The sequence below is a fragment of the Haplochromis burtoni genome, unplaced genomic scaffold (genome assembly GCF_018398535.1).
Source record: "Haplochromis burtoni strain Fernald_Lab_line unplaced genomic scaffold, NCSU_Asbu1 Contig_2, whole genome shotgun sequence".
Classification (NCBI taxonomy): Eukaryota; Metazoa; Chordata; class Actinopteri; order Cichliformes; family Cichlidae; genus Haplochromis; species Haplochromis burtoni.
This window is the reverse complement of record NW_024582363.1, coordinates 1,710,897-1,731,267: the sequence shown is the minus strand read 5'-3', so window position 1 is coordinate 1,731,267 and position 20,371 is coordinate 1,710,897. Positions and strand designations below refer to the sequence as shown.

Below are 20,371 nucleotides of genomic sequence, written 5' to 3'. Positions count from 1 at the left end.
ATTCACTTAATAATTAGATAAGTTGCATATTTTAAATACTACTTAGTTTAAGTAGCAAAACTTTGTGTAATAATCCATTTAATATGCTACGGGGAAAGTGCCGTGATTGACCGAGGAGAGAATCAAAAAACTGTTCCTAAAAATACAAATGTAGCAATAGCAGATTCATCCTGAATGGATGGGGCTTTTATTCCAGTTTGATTTTATGAAAAGCTCACAATGAAACTCTGGAAGGTCTAAATCATTTCCGTCCATCTATATTGTTTACAGCTCCTCTCTCATTGGATCAGTATAAAGATTCTATTATTAAAGCTTATGGGTTAAAGCCATGGGCTACCACTAGATTACTTACATGTATGCCTACTTGATAATTTAATAGAGAGACCAAATAATTTTTTCTGCTCTTCCAAAAAAAATGTAGTTTCAAATAGTCATCTGTCTTATAAAAACAAAGGAAAAAACACTTCAAGACACAGAATCAGTTGCTCCATGACAAGCCACGAAGGAAATATTAAACTATATTTATTGACATGTTTAAATCCAGCTATTTACAAGTTATAATAATGAGCAAGAAAAATATTCCACACTAGCACAGTTCAAGAACCCAACACTTTTTGTACACACTGGCGCTTCAAGAGCCAGTTATGTATGTTGCTCACTTGTACATGAAATAGCAATAGCCCTGTCTCAGGTGTATTTTGGCACAGTGATAAATCAACAGATTTGAGCTGATTTTTTTTTCCATTTATTTTCCACAAGTTACATACAGATTACTTTACATTACTGCTGACATTACCCAAACCATAAATTAAAAGAAAAATGATGTTGTCATTTTAAAGAGACTGACTTTTGCATTCTGCTCCAAGATAGTGGTATATTTAAGAGAGAGGAACTTACACATATTCAACATTAAGGATGCATGTACGCGTTTTAAGCATTACTGAAATAATACTAAAATTATTGGTTAAAATAATCATATAATACCTGGTAGCAGAACAGCAAGGATTATGCTACCTTTGTTGGTAATCTGACTGCCAGATTGTATAAAACAGTAAAATAAATCTACATTTTACTGTAAATCATTGCAGGACTACTATGGATTTTAAAAGTAAAAGCTTCCTTCAAAAGTAAAATGCCAATCAAATGAAACTGGTACATTCGATCAAGGGAACAGAATGGGAAGTCTGAAAAATGAAGAGTTTCAAGAGGTGGGAAACATGCCAGGTTATATGCAGTTTCAAAGGGCCTAAAACCTCCACTGGAGCATCAAACTGTATAAGTGTTCAAAGGAGAGTTTGATAACATAAATACAAGGAATGGGAAAATAGAATCAGCACTTCAAATATCTCAGAACATCAAGGAACTCCAACAGAAGTCTCCGATTATGGGCTTCATTTTGGTTACTTAGATTTAATAGGTTTGATGATGTCAGACAAACATTGACATGTTAGTGACCGGACTACAAAACAGATCAATGAAAAGACTTCAGACCTCATTCTGTTGAGTGAGGTCTTCTGACACACTGTTGAACTCAGTGGCCCGAGTGCTCATCCCCAGATACTGCTTCAGGAACTCACTGAAACGTTTTTGGTTGTTCCACTTGCGGGCTGACTTCCGAATACCAACAAAGCCCCCATACCTCTTCTGGTAGGATCTTCCTGGAGACATGAGTCTCCTGTGGCCGTGCCTCCCTTTTACAAAGCCACCAAACCTTTTGGAGATTAGCGCTGCATCTCCCTGCCCTGCTGCCACATCAGGGTCTCCTCCTTCCTGACCTTCCTCCTCCTCTGCATACTCATCCTCCAGGGACATCGCATTCTGGGAATTATAGGCAGTGTTGAGGTGATTTCCCTTCCCACCCAGATCCCTCTCCTCTGCATCAAGTCCATGGGTCACATGATCAACCCTCTGTAGTGCAATAGGAAGAAACAAACGTCCATTCATCTGCTCGTCCTCCCCAGGAAACAGAGCCTCCACCTCCTCCTGAGATCGTTTCCACACTGAACCACTTGGGGACAAGATTGGTGACAGCAGTGCTTCACGACAGAGGTCCCATGAGGAGGATGGGGAAACGCTGCTTTCGCACTCAATGAAACACACCTGACAAAGACAAAGACAGGAGATAATCTTAATTTCCCAGCTCCCAACAGAGGAGATCTTTGTAACAGACAAAAGTCTGCACATAAGGTAATCTCTCAGATAAAAACACCAAAATAAATAATGCTGCTGCATTTAAAAAAATGATAAACAGAAGCATGCACATCACTAAATTCGTATTAGTTTTGATGGTAATGTAATATCAACCAAAGATGAATTACAGTGAAGACTGAAGGCATTCTCACAGTATTCTTGGCTGACAGTCACACACTTACATCATTTTACCAGTTTCCACTCTATATCTGAGTTTACTGATGCTGATTGCCAGACATACAACTGACAACACAGCTGAAGTCCACAAAATGAAAGGACAAGGTTTATGACCAGATCTGTTTATTTTTGGCAGAGCTGTTTATATCATCTCTTAACAAATATTAAAATGAATCGTAGTCATTGGTTTGCGCCATACAAAACCATACACCTACTCATGCTGACACGCTAATGACACTGACTAACATAGACTATTTGATTACTAAATTGATACATTTTGGATGAAGCTGTGTCTCTCCCATTATGGCTCCTGAGAAATCCATGACACACAAAATTAGGAAATATAACTATTACATACAACTGAGAAACTGGAAAATGCAATCATTGTTAGATGATTGGGTAATCTGAGTCCTGAACACGTCTATGCATTAAAAGCGTAGACATTTACACATGTGCTGCAGTATTAAAGCACCTGATTTGCTAGGGCTGCTTGAGTGGAAAGTCCTTAACTCGAAAAATGCCAAAATCAATAAGACAAAAGGACATTGATTAGATTTCTGCCCTTGTTATCACCTCTTTCTTCCACTTCAGCTGTTCAGTGGGCATTTGTGATGTGTCTGCCTGCCTGCCTGCCTGCCTGGGTGTCTGTCTCTCAAAGAACACTGACATACACTAATTTCTAAGATACCCCTAAACTACTACATGTCAAGCACTAATGCTCACCTCAGCCCAAACCCTAAGCCTTAAATCACATCTTCACCGTTAAATAGGGAACCTGTTTTTCATCACCGAAGATGACATGTGTTGATGCAGTATGGATGCGGATCCATTCTGTAACTGGTATGCTGGTTTGTGTTACTGGACTGCATCTGTCAAAATAAGATTGAGGATTCGAACATGTAATGCATGAAATACTGAGGTGCTTGGAGGGCTGCAAGATTTCCAAGTGAAATTGAAAGAAATTGAACATTTAAATTAGCAAAGGAGTAAAAGGTGGTCAGCATAGCTTTAAATAACAATTTGTCTTTAAGCACTAGGCTCACTTGAGGTCCCTTTAAATACCACACCTGACCTAAGTACCTAACACTAACAGTTTAAAAGGTTATGTTTTAAGCCATGTGGACTTGAATGTCTTCTAGTGTGCTCCCTGCCAAAATTGACTTAGAAGCAGACATGCTATTAAGTAGAGAAAAACAACCACCAGGCATAAACACGAAGAGAAACATACATCTATCCCCAGGAATCAATTAGCCACAACAAATTAAAACTCAAATGCCAAAAGGGTAGTTTGTTGAGTCAGTCAGTGAGGGAGCTGTTGAGAGGATGAGATAAATACAGGGAGGTGGAGTGAGGAGTTTCCACTTTATATTCACTAAATGAAAATAATACAAGTGAAGAGATTTATTTAGCGCTATATGTTAGCTGATTTATTAATGTGAGAGAAGACCAGTTTTGCCTTCATGACATATCTGCTGTGCATTATTATGTTATTAATATTTCATAGCTGATGTGTAGCAAAACTGAGCTTCATAGTAGTTTCATAAGAAGATATTGTTGAAAAATTATTATGCATAATACCATCAACTACTGATTATATGGTTGATGGCAAATAATTAATAATTATTGATGTGAAAGTGAAGAATAGCAGCTACCTTTTAACTGCTCCCAGTTGACTCTTCTGTTGCCATCACCTTTGTGACTATGGGTCACTCTTATAACCACAAGCGTGTGTGTGTGTGTGTTGGTGTGTGTTGAGCCCTTACCATGGTGTTAAAACTGAGCTGTTTGGGCAGGATGTTGTTGCAAGACAAGCAGTCAGCCTGGCAGTCACTCTGTCCAGGATCACAGAGACAGAGCAGAAGCAGAGCCACCACAGTCTTCATGGTCCCACCTTCTGTTGCACAACAGGACAGAGGAAAGGCACGTGTTCAGTCCAACACTTTGATACTGAACTAACTACATCTCAGGTAACTTACATTCTGTAGTGTTTGGTGAGTGTGTAATTTTCAAACACTATCTGTCTCTGCAGAATAGCAGAGTAATATACTTCTATGTAATATAATATCAAATTGCTATGAAAAGTAGTTTCAGCTAAATGTGCAGTGATTAAGTCCGTATCTTCTGATAGGTCATTGTTTGCCTTATTTTCTTGACACCAATAATAATTTCTGCGAGCCAAATAAAAATTGAAGAAAGGGACAAGGAAACAAATCCCTGCTGAAATCATAACTGTATGTCTATCAACGAAGTTTTGTTTATTTGTGGTGTCCTGCTACATTACCTATCAGGGTATCCAAAATCAAGCATGCAGTGTAGTCTTTAAAAAGCACTTTGTGCTTGTTAAGCCCACAATGTCATTTTCAATTAGCAGCATATTGTGTAGGCAGTATGAACACATGTTTTAAGCTAATGTGACAAGCTTGTTACAGAGTCCTTACTGTAACAGTTAGGGAGCAACATTGTCATAAATTTGGACTCGTGTTTCTGGCCACGAGGCAAATGTAATTGTAATATTCAGTCTCATTTAGCTCTGTTTTTTGTTTCAATAGTAGTTTTTTTTTTCTTACAAAGTCCTTGGGGAAATATAGCTCTGAAATTTCCCTCTAACTTCAGGTGCTAACTGTGTCTCTCTGACGCAGATATTGTACAAAGTATCCAACACATTTTTACAGGGTTTTCTATGGAAATATCTGCTATAGTTGATAATAGTATAATAAGAGAAGTTAGCATGAGACAAAGCTGTTTATTACTGTCATATTTTATAAATTAGATTGAGTTTTAGGTTGGGTTTTTTTTACTTTCAAATATATTTTTGATGAGACCTTGGACTGAGCTTGCCAAGCTCATTATTCTAAATTCAGCTAAATACATTGACAAAAACCTCAGTAGGCAGTTGATGAGGGATGAGGGAGCACTGACTGCATCCCTCAGTCAATCTGCCTTCACCTCTGCCCATCCCCGAAAAAGTACAGGAGAAGTGGTTTTGTTTAGTTGAACAAGTTAGCCTGCCTCACTGATTCACTGACTCTTTAAGTTAGGATGTGTAGTTCCCATCATAGCTCTAAAATACCAGTCAATATAAAGCAATAGAGCTGAAGTAGCAGACAGATTTATGCACCTTTTCTTGTAGTCCCACACATTTCACTTGGTCTGTTCTATATTACAATCTGTGTTCTTTCTAATAGTGACACTTCTTTCTATGTATTATATCAATAATAATGTTGGTATTTCTTCTCAGTTTGGCATTATGGTAATGACAGTATTGATTTTTGAGCTGGAAATGATCATATTTGGATGAGAGGATAGTTATCTCCTGTAAGGACTGAAAGGTGCATTCACAGACTGCATGGATGCATTACATTTGACAATTAGTTTTAAAATAAACATTCAAGAATTACTAGAATGTCCTTGATGTCCTTGACCACACCACTACTGTTCTATCAACTGAGGTTAAGCCAGCCATTTGTGCAATTAGTGTCATTATGTCACACAAACATATAGCTACTATTCAATCATTAGTGTGCTAAATACTTTCGATTAATATCACAGTAATAATACATAGAACTGAAAGTCACTTTTAATGCAAATTATTTTTTAAATAACATTTTAATTATTACTGACACTAATAGCTTGAACTGATACTAATAGCACAGTGGCACGGTGATTAGCACTATTGCCTCACAGCAAGAAGATCCTGAGTTCAATTTCACCATCAGGGGTCTTTCTGTGTGGAGTTTGCATGTTCTCCCTGTGTTTGCGTGGGTTCACCCCAGGCACTCCAGTTAGTTAGCAGTTAGTGGGGTTGGGTTAATTGGAAATAGGGGTGAATGTGAGTGCAATTACTTGTCTTTGTCTATGTGTTAGCCCTGCGACAGACTGGCGACCTGTCCAGGGTGTACCCTGCCTCTCGCCCTAAGACAGCTGGGAGAGGCTCCAGCACCCCCGGGACACCGAAAAAGGATAAGCGAATGGATGGCTGTTTTAAACTTTTACTAGCTTCTCATCAATGTGTGATTTGCACTAAATACTGTGTAGGGCAGACAAGAGTTCAAGAGGAAAAACAACACAGCCACATGAAAAAAAGAGAAATACTGAATGAGTCTAAGCGATAAATGAAACAGCATACAGACAGGGACAAAAACAAAATAAAACAGTTTGACCTTATTTTGGTAGGAAGAGTCTGGCAAGTCTGACGTCAGAAACACAATTACGGTTTTCGTCTCATTAAACAAACTCGTTAACTCCTTTAATTGATGCCTCAATAATGCCTCCGGCAACAAACTGAGTCATTGTTTCTTGATGACAAACAAATTTGAACTCATATGCACAAAACAGTGGAACACACACACTTACACGGCACACAAGCATATGTCCACACTGTATCTGTACTTCAATACATTAAAACAGACAGTACTAAAATGCAACTTTAACGGCTGGTTTAAATTATCTATTAAAACAGCTTAAAAATTTTTTAGAACTAATTTGTCTTCAGTGAAAAAACTTTTTTAATATCTTAGAAATCTGGAATTTATTCAGGGTAATTAAAAAATGATAGAAATGTAATTGCAGTACAGTTCAGTCCAGTCTCTGACAACTCATGAAAAACAATAGCTCTGCAAAATTAATCAGCCTTCTCGTGTGCAAACAATAAAAGTGTGTGTCAAGTCTTTAATCTGATGGGAAAGAGGGTGGGTTTGCCAGTGAAGGACAAAAGAACATCACAGCTGTTTTAGGCAGGAATGTAAGACAGATGGCACTGGATTTAGACAAACAGCTTGTGCGCATTCATGTGGCCACAATACATCTCGTTCTCCATCCTCCTGTCACTGAATCTGTCCCTGCTTGTTTTCCAAAAGCAAGAGGATAATGTGCAAAGATGGCCACATTTCTCTACTGAGATGTGGTCAAAAGAGGAAAACATAGGTGAGCCACATATCCTTAATTTAGCAGTGAGTGAAGATAATTAAAGACGTACTCTTTGTTAGATAAACTGGTTTTATCTAATTACTTGGTTTTATCTCAGTTATCTCATTTATTCAGCCATTTGCATGGCAGCAACTCAGTGCATTTAGGCATGTAGACATGATCGGTGCAACCCGTTGAAGTTCAAACTGAGCATCAGAAAGGGAAAGTAAAGTGATCTTGAACGTGACATGGTTGTTAGTTTATTTCACAAGTGTTTGATCTACTGACATTTGACACAGCTATCTCTGGGGTTTACAGAGAATGGTCAGGAAAGAAAACCTATCCAGTGAGCAGCGGTTCTCTGGACAAAAAGGCTTTGTTGATGCCAGAGGCCAGTGCAAGAACATCTCAGAGTGTGTCCAACTTGAAGCAGATGAGCTACAGCAGAAGACCACACAGAACTGGCATCCTATCATATAGGAACAAGAAACTGTGGCTACAATTGACATGGCCTCACCAAATCTGTACAATAGAAAATTCTGAAAAGGTTCTGATGAGTCTCGATTTCTGTTGTGGTATTCAGATGGCAGGGTCATAGTTTTGTATAAACTACATGAAGGTATGGATACATCCTGCCAACTGCTGGCGGTGGTGTAACGGTGTGGCGGATATGTTCTTACCTCAAACAGGTAAAAAGCTTTCTTCATCTTTCAACATCTAGCCTCTGTTTTAGGAATACAAATGCATGTCCTTCTGTATGCTGGATTTTAAATTATGTTTTATTTGCTTGTAAAATGGTTGCATTCAGACAAATCCATCTTCTCTACCACACAGATTAATGTTACCAGATGGAATAATTTAAATAAGAAAACAGTGAGCTTTTACCTTTAAACAAATCACATCTGGTTAAATCATGTTCATCAGGGTGAAATCATGCTGCTGCTTTCTGAGCTGAGCCTTTACTATCTCAGTTTTAATATTTTAGTATACTATACCGCTATACTACTACTAAACATTAGTAGTTATGCTTGCACCAAATGACTGCATTGCTTTTCAAGCCAACTTTCCATGTTTTAATTAAGGATTAATATTATTGTAATTTTATTTTATTTATGAATCACAACTTTCTAATTTTGTTAAATTGAAAGTCAGAGGGTGAGCTTCCAGCCGTCCATGCCTCAGTCTTTTTTATTCCACTTATTCTAGGTTGGGCAATGGTGGTAACAGGCTAAGTAAATATCCTTCAACCAGAAGCACCTATTTCCAGGTCCTTCTGGATGATTCTCACACATTCAGTCTAGATTAGATACATAATCCCTCCAGTGAGTTTTTGGCCTGCCCCTGGTGTCTCTTCTGGGCTCTAGATAGACAAGATTTTTTTCAGTTTGACGTGCCTGGAAAACTTCCAAAGGCATTCAGAAGGCATTCTGATGAGAAGCCTGAATCAGATCAATTGGATCCTTTTGAAATCATAGCAGCAGCTTTACTTTAGGCTCTAGATGTCTCAGCTCCTCACCATACTGTATCTCTCAGGCTGAGTCAAGTCACACTAAAGGAAACTCCTTTTGCCCATTTAAATCTGCCACTTCATTCGTTTGGTCACTTCTTAGAGCCTATGACCACAGTTGAGGGTTTAAACATAGATCAATCAATTTAATGTTTTTATCACAATTTCCAGTTACTGGTAGAATATTTCACTTTAGACTGACTGACCAACAGAAGAGTCGCAGAGTTATACATCTATACAATACTACTTCAACTAAGTCAAATGTCTGTGTTTCAGAAAGGTTTAAAAGCTTTTTGTTCAGATGATTCCCTCTTTCACAAGTTTCAGACAAAATACTGCAACTGGCTAACCCTGTCAGAATAATATGATAAGTATTCTTAATTTTGTAAAAATTCAAATATCCTTGGGCAGCTGTCATTGGAGATGTAACGAGCAACCAGTGCTACACTTTAGGGAACAGATGACTATCCTATCTAGGCTAACTCTCTCACTGGCAAAGAACTAAGGCCCGATTTGCTATCCAGAATATACCAGAAGAGAACGAACACAGCCTGATAGCACTCACTGAGGATATTGGAGTACAGATATATGTGCAAACAGAGGAGCCCTGAAGGTAGTGTTTATCTATATTTGTCTTCTTTTCTAAATTGTTCAAAGCTCTGTAAAAATGAAGCACAGTGTGGATTTATTCTCAAGTCTGCCATGTTCTCTTGAGTGCCTGTAAGACTCAATTATTCTGCTTTTAATTAACTGATTAACCACTAAATAAACCAGTTAATTAAGTCATTACTGTGTGGCACTGTGCTGAGGCGCTACTGATGGATGTCTGCAGTCAAAATGAATAAGTCCAGCCCCCCGATGAAAGGAAATGCATTTCTCATTAGTGTCCAAACCTGTTATTTCTCACTGATTCTCAAATTGTGGGTCATAAAGTCAATGAAGGTTGGGGTGTGGCAAGCTAGGAATAATATGAAGTGAAGCTAAAACATTTTTAAGAGGAAATAAACACTGAATGGTTGTTTCAGCAACCTCTATGTAATTAAAAATGTAATGGTATGCATTTTCTTTCATTTTCTATAATAAATAAATATATTTTGACACAGGAACATAAGTTTGTACTTTGAAAATATGTGTGTACATTTATTTAACTCTATAATCTTCAGAATCTTCTAAATTACATCGAGGAAACTAGAAATAAGTGCTCTTAAGGTTAAAGAAGGTTAAAGAAAGGCTTAACTGTATATTCCAGTCTAATTTCTGGTCTTGTCATCCAGCTACATACACCTCACTATAAGGACAGCCCTCAGAAATTCTCAAACTATCTCACATCATATTATCGACTGTTTCCACCAGTGTTTCTCCCCATTATTGCCATTTTCTCATCAAGAATAGGAAATAAAAAATAAATTACTCCCAGCCTGAAGTACGGCTTAAAGCCGGATTATTTACGCGTGGCTGATCGGGGAGCAATGTGCATCCGTCTTGGAGTGCATCTTTTTTTAAAAGCAAAGCTGCAGATTATCGGGTAACTTATGTAAAGACCACAGTATTGCCAAATTTGCGTCAGTGCACCACGTCAGGGTCTCCGCTCGGCTGTAACTTTCCTCACTTTTTGTTTCCTCTGTGATGCCAGACACACTGTAGATGTGCATATGCACAAATGGCATTACAAGGCTGTGTGAGTTTAACTGTTGTCTGCCAAATGATGATGCGATGCTGATGATATGATTGCAATGACTCTGTTGTGTGGTAATGGCTGGCTCTGAGTCTCTACTACAGACAATGCTCACTTTATGAACTGATGTGACAACCGCCACTTGATTTTAAACGTAAAAATTTGACTTGAGGAAGATGATGGACCATAAGTATAAAGGGGCAGCAAAATTGTATGAGTATAAAACAGATTACTATCCTCAGTGCATAGAGAGTTCGTGCAAATCCAAGTGTCACAAGCTACCTCTCTAATATAATTTTCTTAGCCTGCCTTGAATTCCCCCGTCTTATCTTTCTTTAACTTACTCTGCTACTTCACCGGCTGCTTTTATTGTAAGAAAAAAAAAAAAGGAAAAAAAAGCACACAGGTGCAAAACAAAGTGGTAGTGAATAGTTTCATCATGTTTTATTATTTCATTCTACATATGTAAATTTATTACATTTATGTTTATAAACAGTGTTGGTCAAGTTACTTGAAAAAAGTAATCAGTAACTAATTACTGATTACTTCCTCCAAAAAGTAATCCCGTTACTTTACTGATTACTTATTTTCAAAAGTAATTAATTACTTAGTTACTTAGTTACTTTTTAAAAACACGATTTACAACCTGAAGAGGTGATAAAGCGATAGATCTTTCAGCCCAATTCTACTTTTTCTGCATAATCCATCATACAAAATGTAATCAAATGGAAAAGTCTCTTTTTAAAACTTGTTTTATTAGTTTTAATCTTTTAACTTTATGCATCAAGCAAAAATTTAATTATATGCAACATTCTCTGACTTGAAGAAATTAGTTTAACATTTAAACCTATTTTCTGCACATTCCAGCACATAAAATAAAATATTTTTTGTGTTTACACTCACTCTTTCAAATAGATGCAAGTAAAACACAGCAGAAAATAAATAAAGTCAAAGACTCAGCGGTCCTGTTGCTCTATTTTCACCTGTAAAGCAGGACTGGGGTAGGCGGAGGTTTACCCTGGTGCAGGTGTGCCGCAGCGGTCAGTGGAAGAATCCGCGAGTTTCTCTGTGAATTTCCCATTACGTCGTTGCGCACTCGGTGCTTGCTTGGAAGTTTAGGGGTTTTTTTCGCTGTAAAAAGAAGTTTTCTTCCCACGCACAACGGACACTAATGTTTTTGTCACTTTTTATGGAATCAAACTCAAAGTAAGGTCAGTACTTCCACGCTTTAAACGCTGCACGCTCATACTCTCTCCCACACTCGATATATTATCCATTGTTGCTCTGTACACAGCTGTTTTCACGAACGTCGCACTGGCTTACGTCACTGTCATGAGACATTCTCGCAAAAAAAAATCACAGTTTTAGTAACGCAGTAACGCAGTAATCTAATTGCCGTTTTTGCAATAGTAATCCCTTACTTTAATCGTTACTTGAAAAAAGTAATCTGACTACCGTAACACGTTACTGCCCATCTCTGTTTATAAATATATGAATCTTAGGCATGTAGACATAGTGAAAATAACCTGATGAATTTTAAGCTCTTGTTAAGAATGAGGAAAAAAAGATTATTCTGTATGTGCTGAACTTAGAACTGCTGATCTACTGAGAAAATGGTGTGAAAAGGCAAAACTGTCCAGTGAGCAGCAATTCTCTGGGTGAAATTGCATTGATGATGTCAGAGGAGAATGGCCAGACTGCTTTGAGCTGAGATGAAGGCAATACAAACTCAAATAACTTGCCATTACAACCAAGCACAAGAGCAAGAGAGCATCTCTAAGCCCACAACACATCAAGCTTTGAAGCTGAGAGCAACAGAAGACCACAACAGGTACCATTACTGTCAGCTGAGAAGAGGCAACTGAGGCTACAGTTCATACAGGCAAAGCTGGAGAACAGAAGACTGGAAGAATGTTAGCTGGGCTGGTAAATCTCAAACTCTGCTGCAACATTTGGATTGTACGGTCAGAATTTGGAGTAAGCGTGGAACCATCCTGCCTTGTATCAGGTTCATCCCTTTACAGCCACAGTGTACCCATCTTCTGATGGCTGCTTCCAGCAGGATAACGTGCCATGTCACGAGGCTTAATTCATGGATGGATGGCTTATCACATCATCGATGTGAAGCTGACGAATCTACAGCAACTGTGTGACACTATTATGTCAATATAGACCAAAATCTCAGAGGAATGTTGAATTTATCCTAAGGGACAATAAAGTATATTTTAAAAATAGTAACTGGTGTAATATGTCACGTTAAATTTTAATGCAACGCGTGCTTAAAGCATTTTTTTTTTTTTTACACTCTTCTGAATCCTTAGTTATGTACAGATTATTTTATGGGCTAATTCAGCTCAGACGACTTCTTCATAAGGAGTAAAATCCTTCCAACTCTTGCAGGAGTGAGGACGAGCAATTTTAAAGAAATATTAAATAACTGGAGTGAAATCACGATGTTGGTTTTATAAGCTGATGAGTCGATTTGACAGGTAATTAAATGTTATTTAGTCTTCTGCCTGCAGCCAGAGTACATTTTCTGTCAGAAAAGAGACTGTGAGTGACAACCTGTCCCAGGCCCACTCAAAATACATTGTGCTCTTTGTTGTAATATTGATGTCTAACTGGCAAAATGGCAGTGTGGTCATTGACGTGACACGTTTCAGGAGAGCAAATAAATCTTGCACATCAATACATGATTCTTCCTTATGCCTACGGGCACTCTTATACTCCCCTGTTATCAACTCTTCTTTTCTTTTAAGACGCCGTTTCAGTGTCTTTTGTTCTTTTCACACTTTATGCTGCTATTTTTTTTCACTTGCACTGTTTTGTTTCCCACCAAAACAAGACAACATTTCTACTACAACCTCTTACTTTTTCTGCATGTATGTCTCAGTATCAATGTTCCAAAAGCTATAACTCATCTGTGTGAAAAACAAGGTTTAACACTAAGTTATTTCTTTAAACTTTCTCTTTCGTGGTCAGAGGTCATGTCAGTTGTATCATTACTCATATAGTTTTGTGATTGATGCATCTGTGATTCGATAAATCTCAGATTTGAGGAAACATTTAGAAAAAGACCTCAAGTTTTGTTTTATTTGGTTTCTGGGGGGGAGGGGGTCATGTTCCCTGTCAGTCAGACTGAGTGTGACGTAGCAGCTAAAGCCATTAACAGCAGACACGCTAAGCTAAATCAATTTCCTTTCTCAATGCATCTAATCACCTGAAGTCAATTGACGTTGTAGAGGTGACTGACACATACTTACACAGAGGTCACACCAGACTGGTTTCCCAATGATTTTTCTTGTTATTATTGCACTTTTTTCAAGTTATTACAGAGATTCACTGACAGATGACTGAAATGAACAGGTCAAGTTGTGGCTCAGACTGCACGCCCTATCACCAAATTTCCTCAGTAAATTACTAACTCCTGATTTGGAACATGGATATGCCAGACATAATTTCCCTTGAACTTAATTTACACTTTGATCTGTAAAGTCAAAGCTGTAGATCAAGTTCCTTCAAAACCAGATTTTTTCCCTCTTTCACTGCCTACCGATTTACTACAGCATGATGTCTTTCACAGTAATTTGTAGTAGTAGTTTGAAAAGTTTTAAAAATCTAATTGCTAAAATGATTTGTTAATAAGTTTAACAAATGTTTATCATTTGTTAATAATAAAAAAAATTACTGTATGGTGTTTACCTGTTCATTTATTCATTTTTAATCTTTTCTTGTTCTATATTATTATGACTATGCTAATTTAATTACAAGATTAATTAAAATCTGACAGATTCAAAAGGTATAACAGGCTGCAGGAGGTGATTGAGGTGGATATGAGACATACAAAGCACTCAGCTTTCTTGTAAAAAACATTTTTCACATCCTGCCTCCCATCACTGGCTAGTATTAGGCAACAAATATAAAAATAAATAATTTTGCCTGAGGCTTGTACGTCATGCATAATAGCATAGAAACGTATCATGTTTCAAATCTTCCCCATATCAAAATGTAGCAGCAACAGATGTAGCAGGAACTACAAGTAAATATTGCAATGTAAGATTGAATAGTAAATATATTAACAATTATTTGTTGCTTGCCAAATGCACTAATGATCAAAGCTTTGTCGTTGCCGTAAAAGATATATAAAAAAAATCTAATTGCATTTATGCCTTTCTGCTCTTGCAATTTAGTTTGAGGAAGCATGCAATTTCAAGGGAGTAGGCTCATCATTTGCCACTAAGAAGGTCACATCCAGGTCTTTTAATATATCCACGTGTTAAGACAGAGGGAAAGTATGGAGACTGTATCTAGACAGCAATAATCATGACTTCTAGTTTTTTTCTTGAGTAGATATCGAAGAAATTAAGTAACCTTAAGTAGGGTTTTCTTGCTCAACAGACTGTATCTGACATGAATCATTTCTATTTGGTGTTGAAACAGAGGGGAAAAGTGGAACACAGCAAGACGATAAGGAGAGGGGTCTGTGAAAGGATAGATAAGCATAAAAGGATGGCTGGAGATCCTGCTGTGTTAGGAACATTGCATCTTTGGATTAAGTCCACACATTCACAGGCAGTTCAATGCTGCTGTCAGAGATGTGTACCCCGCCACTATGCCATGTGACCTGTGATCCAGCAATCATTTCCTCATTCCATTTTCCCCTTCTACCCTAAATGAGAATGTTTTCTGAGTGTTAACGAGGTGTATCCATATAGAATAGAATAGAATAGAATAGAATAGAATAGAATAGAATAGAATTAGAAAATAACATGTACAACAAAATTGTAGGTTCTTCACACAAACTGTGCTGGAATAAAATATATATATCTCACTATAAAAAATAATGATATTGTGGAATGTATTTAGTGATAGGAAGAGAACTGTGGATTAGAAGGGATTTACAAGCCAGGAGAAGCATTATATTTGAGTTGAAAATATTTCCAATAGGGATAAGAAATGTAAGAAATTTTCTTGTCTGAATAAAAACTGAGAAATTAAACTTGCAAGACAAGCTATGTCATGAACAAAAAAGCTCAGAGCTCCGTGAATGAGCCTTCTTTTGTCTCTTTGGATTGATTCTACAATGTTTAAGATAGCTGTCTTAGACATTTCAAACATTTTGTTTGCAATTACAGTTTGTTTTGAAATCCCATCTCTCTCACTATCTCTCATTGTCACTTTGGCAGTGTTTGTCAGGTTTTCTGCAGGTACACAATGAAATCACCCACAAAATGAAAGGATGCTCATCACTACAAGATTATGTGTTTCACAATGGTACAACTGAGCTACAATATAAACCTCATTTTGCATACATCAGTATCTCTGAATACAAAAGCGTGTTTACCTAAAACCACCCACACCAAATCCTCAACTTCTTTTCAAAGTATTCCTCAAAATGTAAGCATTACATTTTTATAGTGTTATTTAGTGTTCATGCAGCCTCACCAAAGACATTCCTTATCTGGTTTTATTCAGTCAACGCAAAACACCTGCAACGAGACAGCTATAGGAACATCTTCTACCCTGATCTGTTGTACCCACAGGAAATTTTGCTGTGAAGTGTAAGAAAGCAGACGCTTCTTTATTATTCTTTTTATTCTTTTTAATAGCACTGTCTGTAAACATATTCCTGAAGATGAATATAAACTGACACAAGACCAAGGATTAACAGTTGTTAAAAAGGTCTTTAAACAAAAGTTTACTACAGAAAATTCCATCATCAGTGTTGCCTTTGTTTAAACAATTTCTTTGAAGGTCAAAGGAAAAGTGTGCCCCAGGCTAAATATAACCTTAGGCTAATTATTAATATGAAAAAAGATATATTCAAGTTTGTTATTGACTTCATAAAGGTTTTTTTAAGAGATTGAATAAATGCAGCTCTTAGTAATCAGTTTATTAAATGCCTAAAGGCACAGGAAGAATAATATTAATAAACTATGTAAGAAGGAGGCTGCTGCTATTTCTACTTCTACAGGTATTAGTACTACTAATGCAAATAAATGACAGAAAAATAAGATTCATGTTTAAAATTGATTGATTAATAATTAGTTACAATGATTAATAGTAAATTAATTATTACATTTGTTAGTTAGACAACATGATTCATTAATTAAAGAAAATTAAAAACTATAATGGATGATGTATGTGTCATCAAATTGTCATTTGATAAATCTGATAAAAGATCCAACCATTTTAATCAATCCTATTAGCTTGATTCATTACTCCAGCTCTTGAACGGGGTAATAAAGAGCATTGAAGTCTGGAGCAAAACGATGGGCCAGATGTGTCCAGGTGCCTTAGATGTCAATAAAATCTATTTATATTACTTAATTTAACCTTTTAGTCTCTATATTTTATAAAGGGAGCTGAACAGCTGGTCCTGAATGACAACAACAAAACAAGCTTGAGACTTATTCACAGTTGTTGTCAGTAAAACCCTTGATTTCTGAGCCGCTACCTTTTAAAGTAGCAATGTTCATTCCAAATTACACCAGTGACTCAAAATAAGCTGAGAGCAGTCTATAAGTATCTACTACATGAGAGCTCATACTGGTTAATGTTCATGTAATTGTTTTGGTCATAATTAACCCAAAGTATTTTTACTTTAATGAAGAATGTGGCAGAAGCTGTCATTAAAAACAACATAACCTTCAGGCAACTGCGTCAAAAAAAAATCGAAAAATATTCCTCTGATGAAGGGAGTTCTGCAAAATCTTACCCTCATTAGGCAACATGAGCTCATCCAAATTACCTTTCATTACTTCAGATGAACCCAAACAACATATCCCTGCAAAGAGTCTCCTTTCATTCCTGGATCCTATCAGCTGTGAATCAGAGCTTGATGATTAATGACAAATCATGACCAGCAATTTATGACCTTTCTATCTGCTACCTGCCAATGTGCTTACAAATTAAAATGCATGTGTACTCCTCAGATGCAGCCTCTTCACGTCATGCTCTGTGTTCTGTACATAACTTTCTGCTTTTTAATCAACACTAATAGCTAACTTCTTAATCATACATATTAAGGAACATTGAGGTCTGTAGCTGCTCTTTAAGAGCAGATGCATTGACTCTATTGAACACAAAGTGTTTAACCTGAGGTACTGTGTTAACTCACACTGTCACTTACAGTTTGAGATATTTTTTATATATTTTTTTTCAGTGAGATTAAGCTCAAATGTCAGAAGGTAACGACACAGAAGTAATTATTACTCAGTAATTATTAAAGTAATTATCCTGGGAGACTCCAGCAGGTGTGGGTGACAGAGTAGCAATGAAGACACATACTGACTGGGATAATAAAGCTTTACTCTTAAAAAGGACTCACTGGTTTCTTCTTTCTCCTGTTTATCTTGTATTTTCTGCTAAATTTAGATTTCATTGTTATCTTTTGGGCTGTCTAAACAGGGCTTGCAATGCAACATCACTCACCCTTAAAGGAACTAAGATGAGTCAAATGAATGTAAATGTATAGTTTCTATGGGGCTTCTTCAACAATACACACAACAAACGGTTAGTGCATGACAATACTGAGAAAACTACAAAGGAAAAAATTCTTTATATAAAGGTCAGAGGTCAAGCAGTTTCTTTTCCTCCTGTACTACTCCCTCCTGCTCGCCAAGGATTCCTTACCTGTTCTGGGGCTGCCAATAGGAGGTCCCTTGGGTGAATGCAGTTTGTCAGCGTATGATTCCTTTCTTCTGTCTTAGTGTGGTGTTTCTGGCTACGTGGAGGCTGGAGGCAGCTGCTCTTATAGGGACCCACCCCTCCACTTCAACCTCCTCCTTCTGCTGTCTCTCTTTCTCTCTCACTCTCTTTCTTTCAAAAATCCCTCTTTCATTACTTAGAGAGAGAGAGGGATGGACAAGGGAGGAGGAGGCAGAAGATGGGGGAGCAAGGAGGAGTCAGGAGGTAGAAGCAGGGCTGCAAGGAGAAGACGAAGATAGACGAGAGATGGTAGATTAAAAAAAACAAATGGACAACGTGTGTGGAAAGATGGAGAGGCAAATAAAGCTGAGAAGAAGGGAGAAAGACGTAAAGAGGAAGGACGGAAGACATATGTCTGCTGTGTTGTCATTTTCAGAAAATTGACGTCAATACATTTAAATACTAATAAAACAGAAAATACTAATACATTTAACTCAAAGATTAAAAAGATATAATATTCTTCTTTCAAAAGGTATTCTACAGTTATTTGATACTATAATTACAACTACTACTGCTTCATTAAAAAAATACATAAATAAAAAGTTCATTTCAAAAGTTTAATTGCTGGATGCTTGAGGCATCTTGTGTGACAGAGGGCTCATCCTTGGTATATGTAAACGTGATCCTTCCCATGCCTGCATCACACTTCTGCAAGATGAATTCCATAAATGGTGACTTCAGATAAAAAATCTTTTTTACATACTCTATGTATATTTAGCTCTTAAACAAATGAAATAATGTGGACACACCCCCCAAGTCTCTTATTCTGATGTCTTTGCACATACGTATTCAGCTGGTTCAGATTATTTTAGTCATTTTGTGTTTCTTTTAGGACACAGATGCCGATCACACTGTGCAACAGGTTGCACTTCATCCTCCAATATAGTTGTTACTATTAACTGATTCTCGTATTAAACATAGTCACAGTTTCAAATAACATATGTAAAAGTAATCTCTGTGAACCAACAGCTCAGGCTGCTTTAAACACTGTGTTTCATAGACTTGGATCTATGTGATATTAATTAAGCAATTAGATCTATTTTAACCCAGCTACAACAGCTGCAGGGATCAGAGGTCTCATTTTCTGACTAACAACCTATCTCACTTCAATGCTGCAAAGATCGCAGTAGGTTCCTAACACACTGCTTGACAGACGAATGAATGAGTCTAATCAGCATCATCACCTTAAATTTATATTGCTGTTTGCTACCGCTGAGTAACCTAAAGTGAACACCACAGTCCAGGATAGTGCATCACTGTTCTCTCCCATATCCATCTTAACCTCTGTCCATATCCCACAATATTCCTGGTGTTTATTTTAATACATGGTAAAAATATATAGCACTATAATTACTTTGGATTAAAAGAGATCATTACAACCAAGCACAAGAGCAAGAGAGCATCTCTAAGCCCACAACACATCAAGCTTTGAAGCTGAGAGCAACAGAAGACCACAACAGGTACCATTACTGTCAGCTGAGAAGAGGCAACTGAGGCTACAGTTCATACAGGCAAAGCTGGAGAACAGAAGACTGGAAGAATGTTAGCTGGGCTGGTAAATCTCAAACTCTGCTGCAACATTTGGATTGTACGGTCAGAATTTGGAGTAAGCGTGGAACCATCCTGCCTTGTATCAGGTTCATCCCTTTACAGCCACAGTGTACCCATCTTCTGATGGCTGCTTCCAGCAGGATAACGTGCCATGTCACGAGGCTTAATTCATGGATGGATGGCTTATCACATCATCGATGTGAAGCTGACGAATCTACAGCAACTGTGTGACACTATTATGTCAATATAGACCAAAATCTCAGAGGAATGTTGAATTTATCCTAAGGGACAATAAAGTATATTTTAAAAATAGTAACTGGTGTAATATGTCACGTTAAATTTTAATGCAACGCGTGCTTAAAGCATTTTTTTTTTTTTACACTCTTCTGAATCCTTAGTTATGTACAGATTATTTTATGGGCTAATTCAGCTCAGACGACTTCTTCATAAGGAGTAAAATCCTTCCAACTCTTGCAGGAGTGAGGACGAGCAATTTTAAAGAAATATTAAATAACTGGAGTGAAATCACGATGTTGGTTTTATAAGCTGATGAGTCGATTTGACAGGTAATTAAATGTTATTTAGTCTTCTGCCTGCAGCCAGAGTACATTTTCTGTCAGAAAAGAGACTGTGAGTGACAACCTGTCCCAGGCCCA

At 37.3% G+C, this 20,371-nt stretch overlaps 1 protein-coding gene across 1 annotated transcript; it reads right to left on the bottom strand.

The window, feature by feature from the left end:
* Positions 1-501: 501 nt before the first annotated feature.
* On the bottom strand, positions 502-18,353 carry pnoca (prepronociceptin a). Its single transcript, XM_005913058.3, has 3 exons — positions 18,090-18,353; positions 4,131-4,261; positions 502-2,100 (listed from the first exon to the last, which is right to left on the bottom strand). The coding sequence occupies exons 2-3, from the start codon at positions 4,248-4,250 to the stop codon at positions 1,486-1,488; spliced, it is 735 nt and encodes a 244-aa protein (XP_005913120.1). The 5' UTR covers positions 4,251-4,261; positions 18,090-18,353; the 3' UTR covers positions 502-1,485.
* Positions 18,354-20,371: the final 2,018 nt, after the last annotated feature.

Bases quoted from the DNA above. Each gene is read 5' to 3' on its own strand.
- pnoca (XM_005913058.3), bottom strand. From the start codon at position 4,250: ATGAAGACTGTGGTGGCTCTGCTTCTGCTCTGTCTCTGTGATCCTGGA. The intron at 2,101-4,130 runs GTAAGGGCTCAA...TGTCTTTGTCAG, and splicing joins AGCTCAGTTTTAACACCATG to GTGTGTTTCATTGAGTGCGA.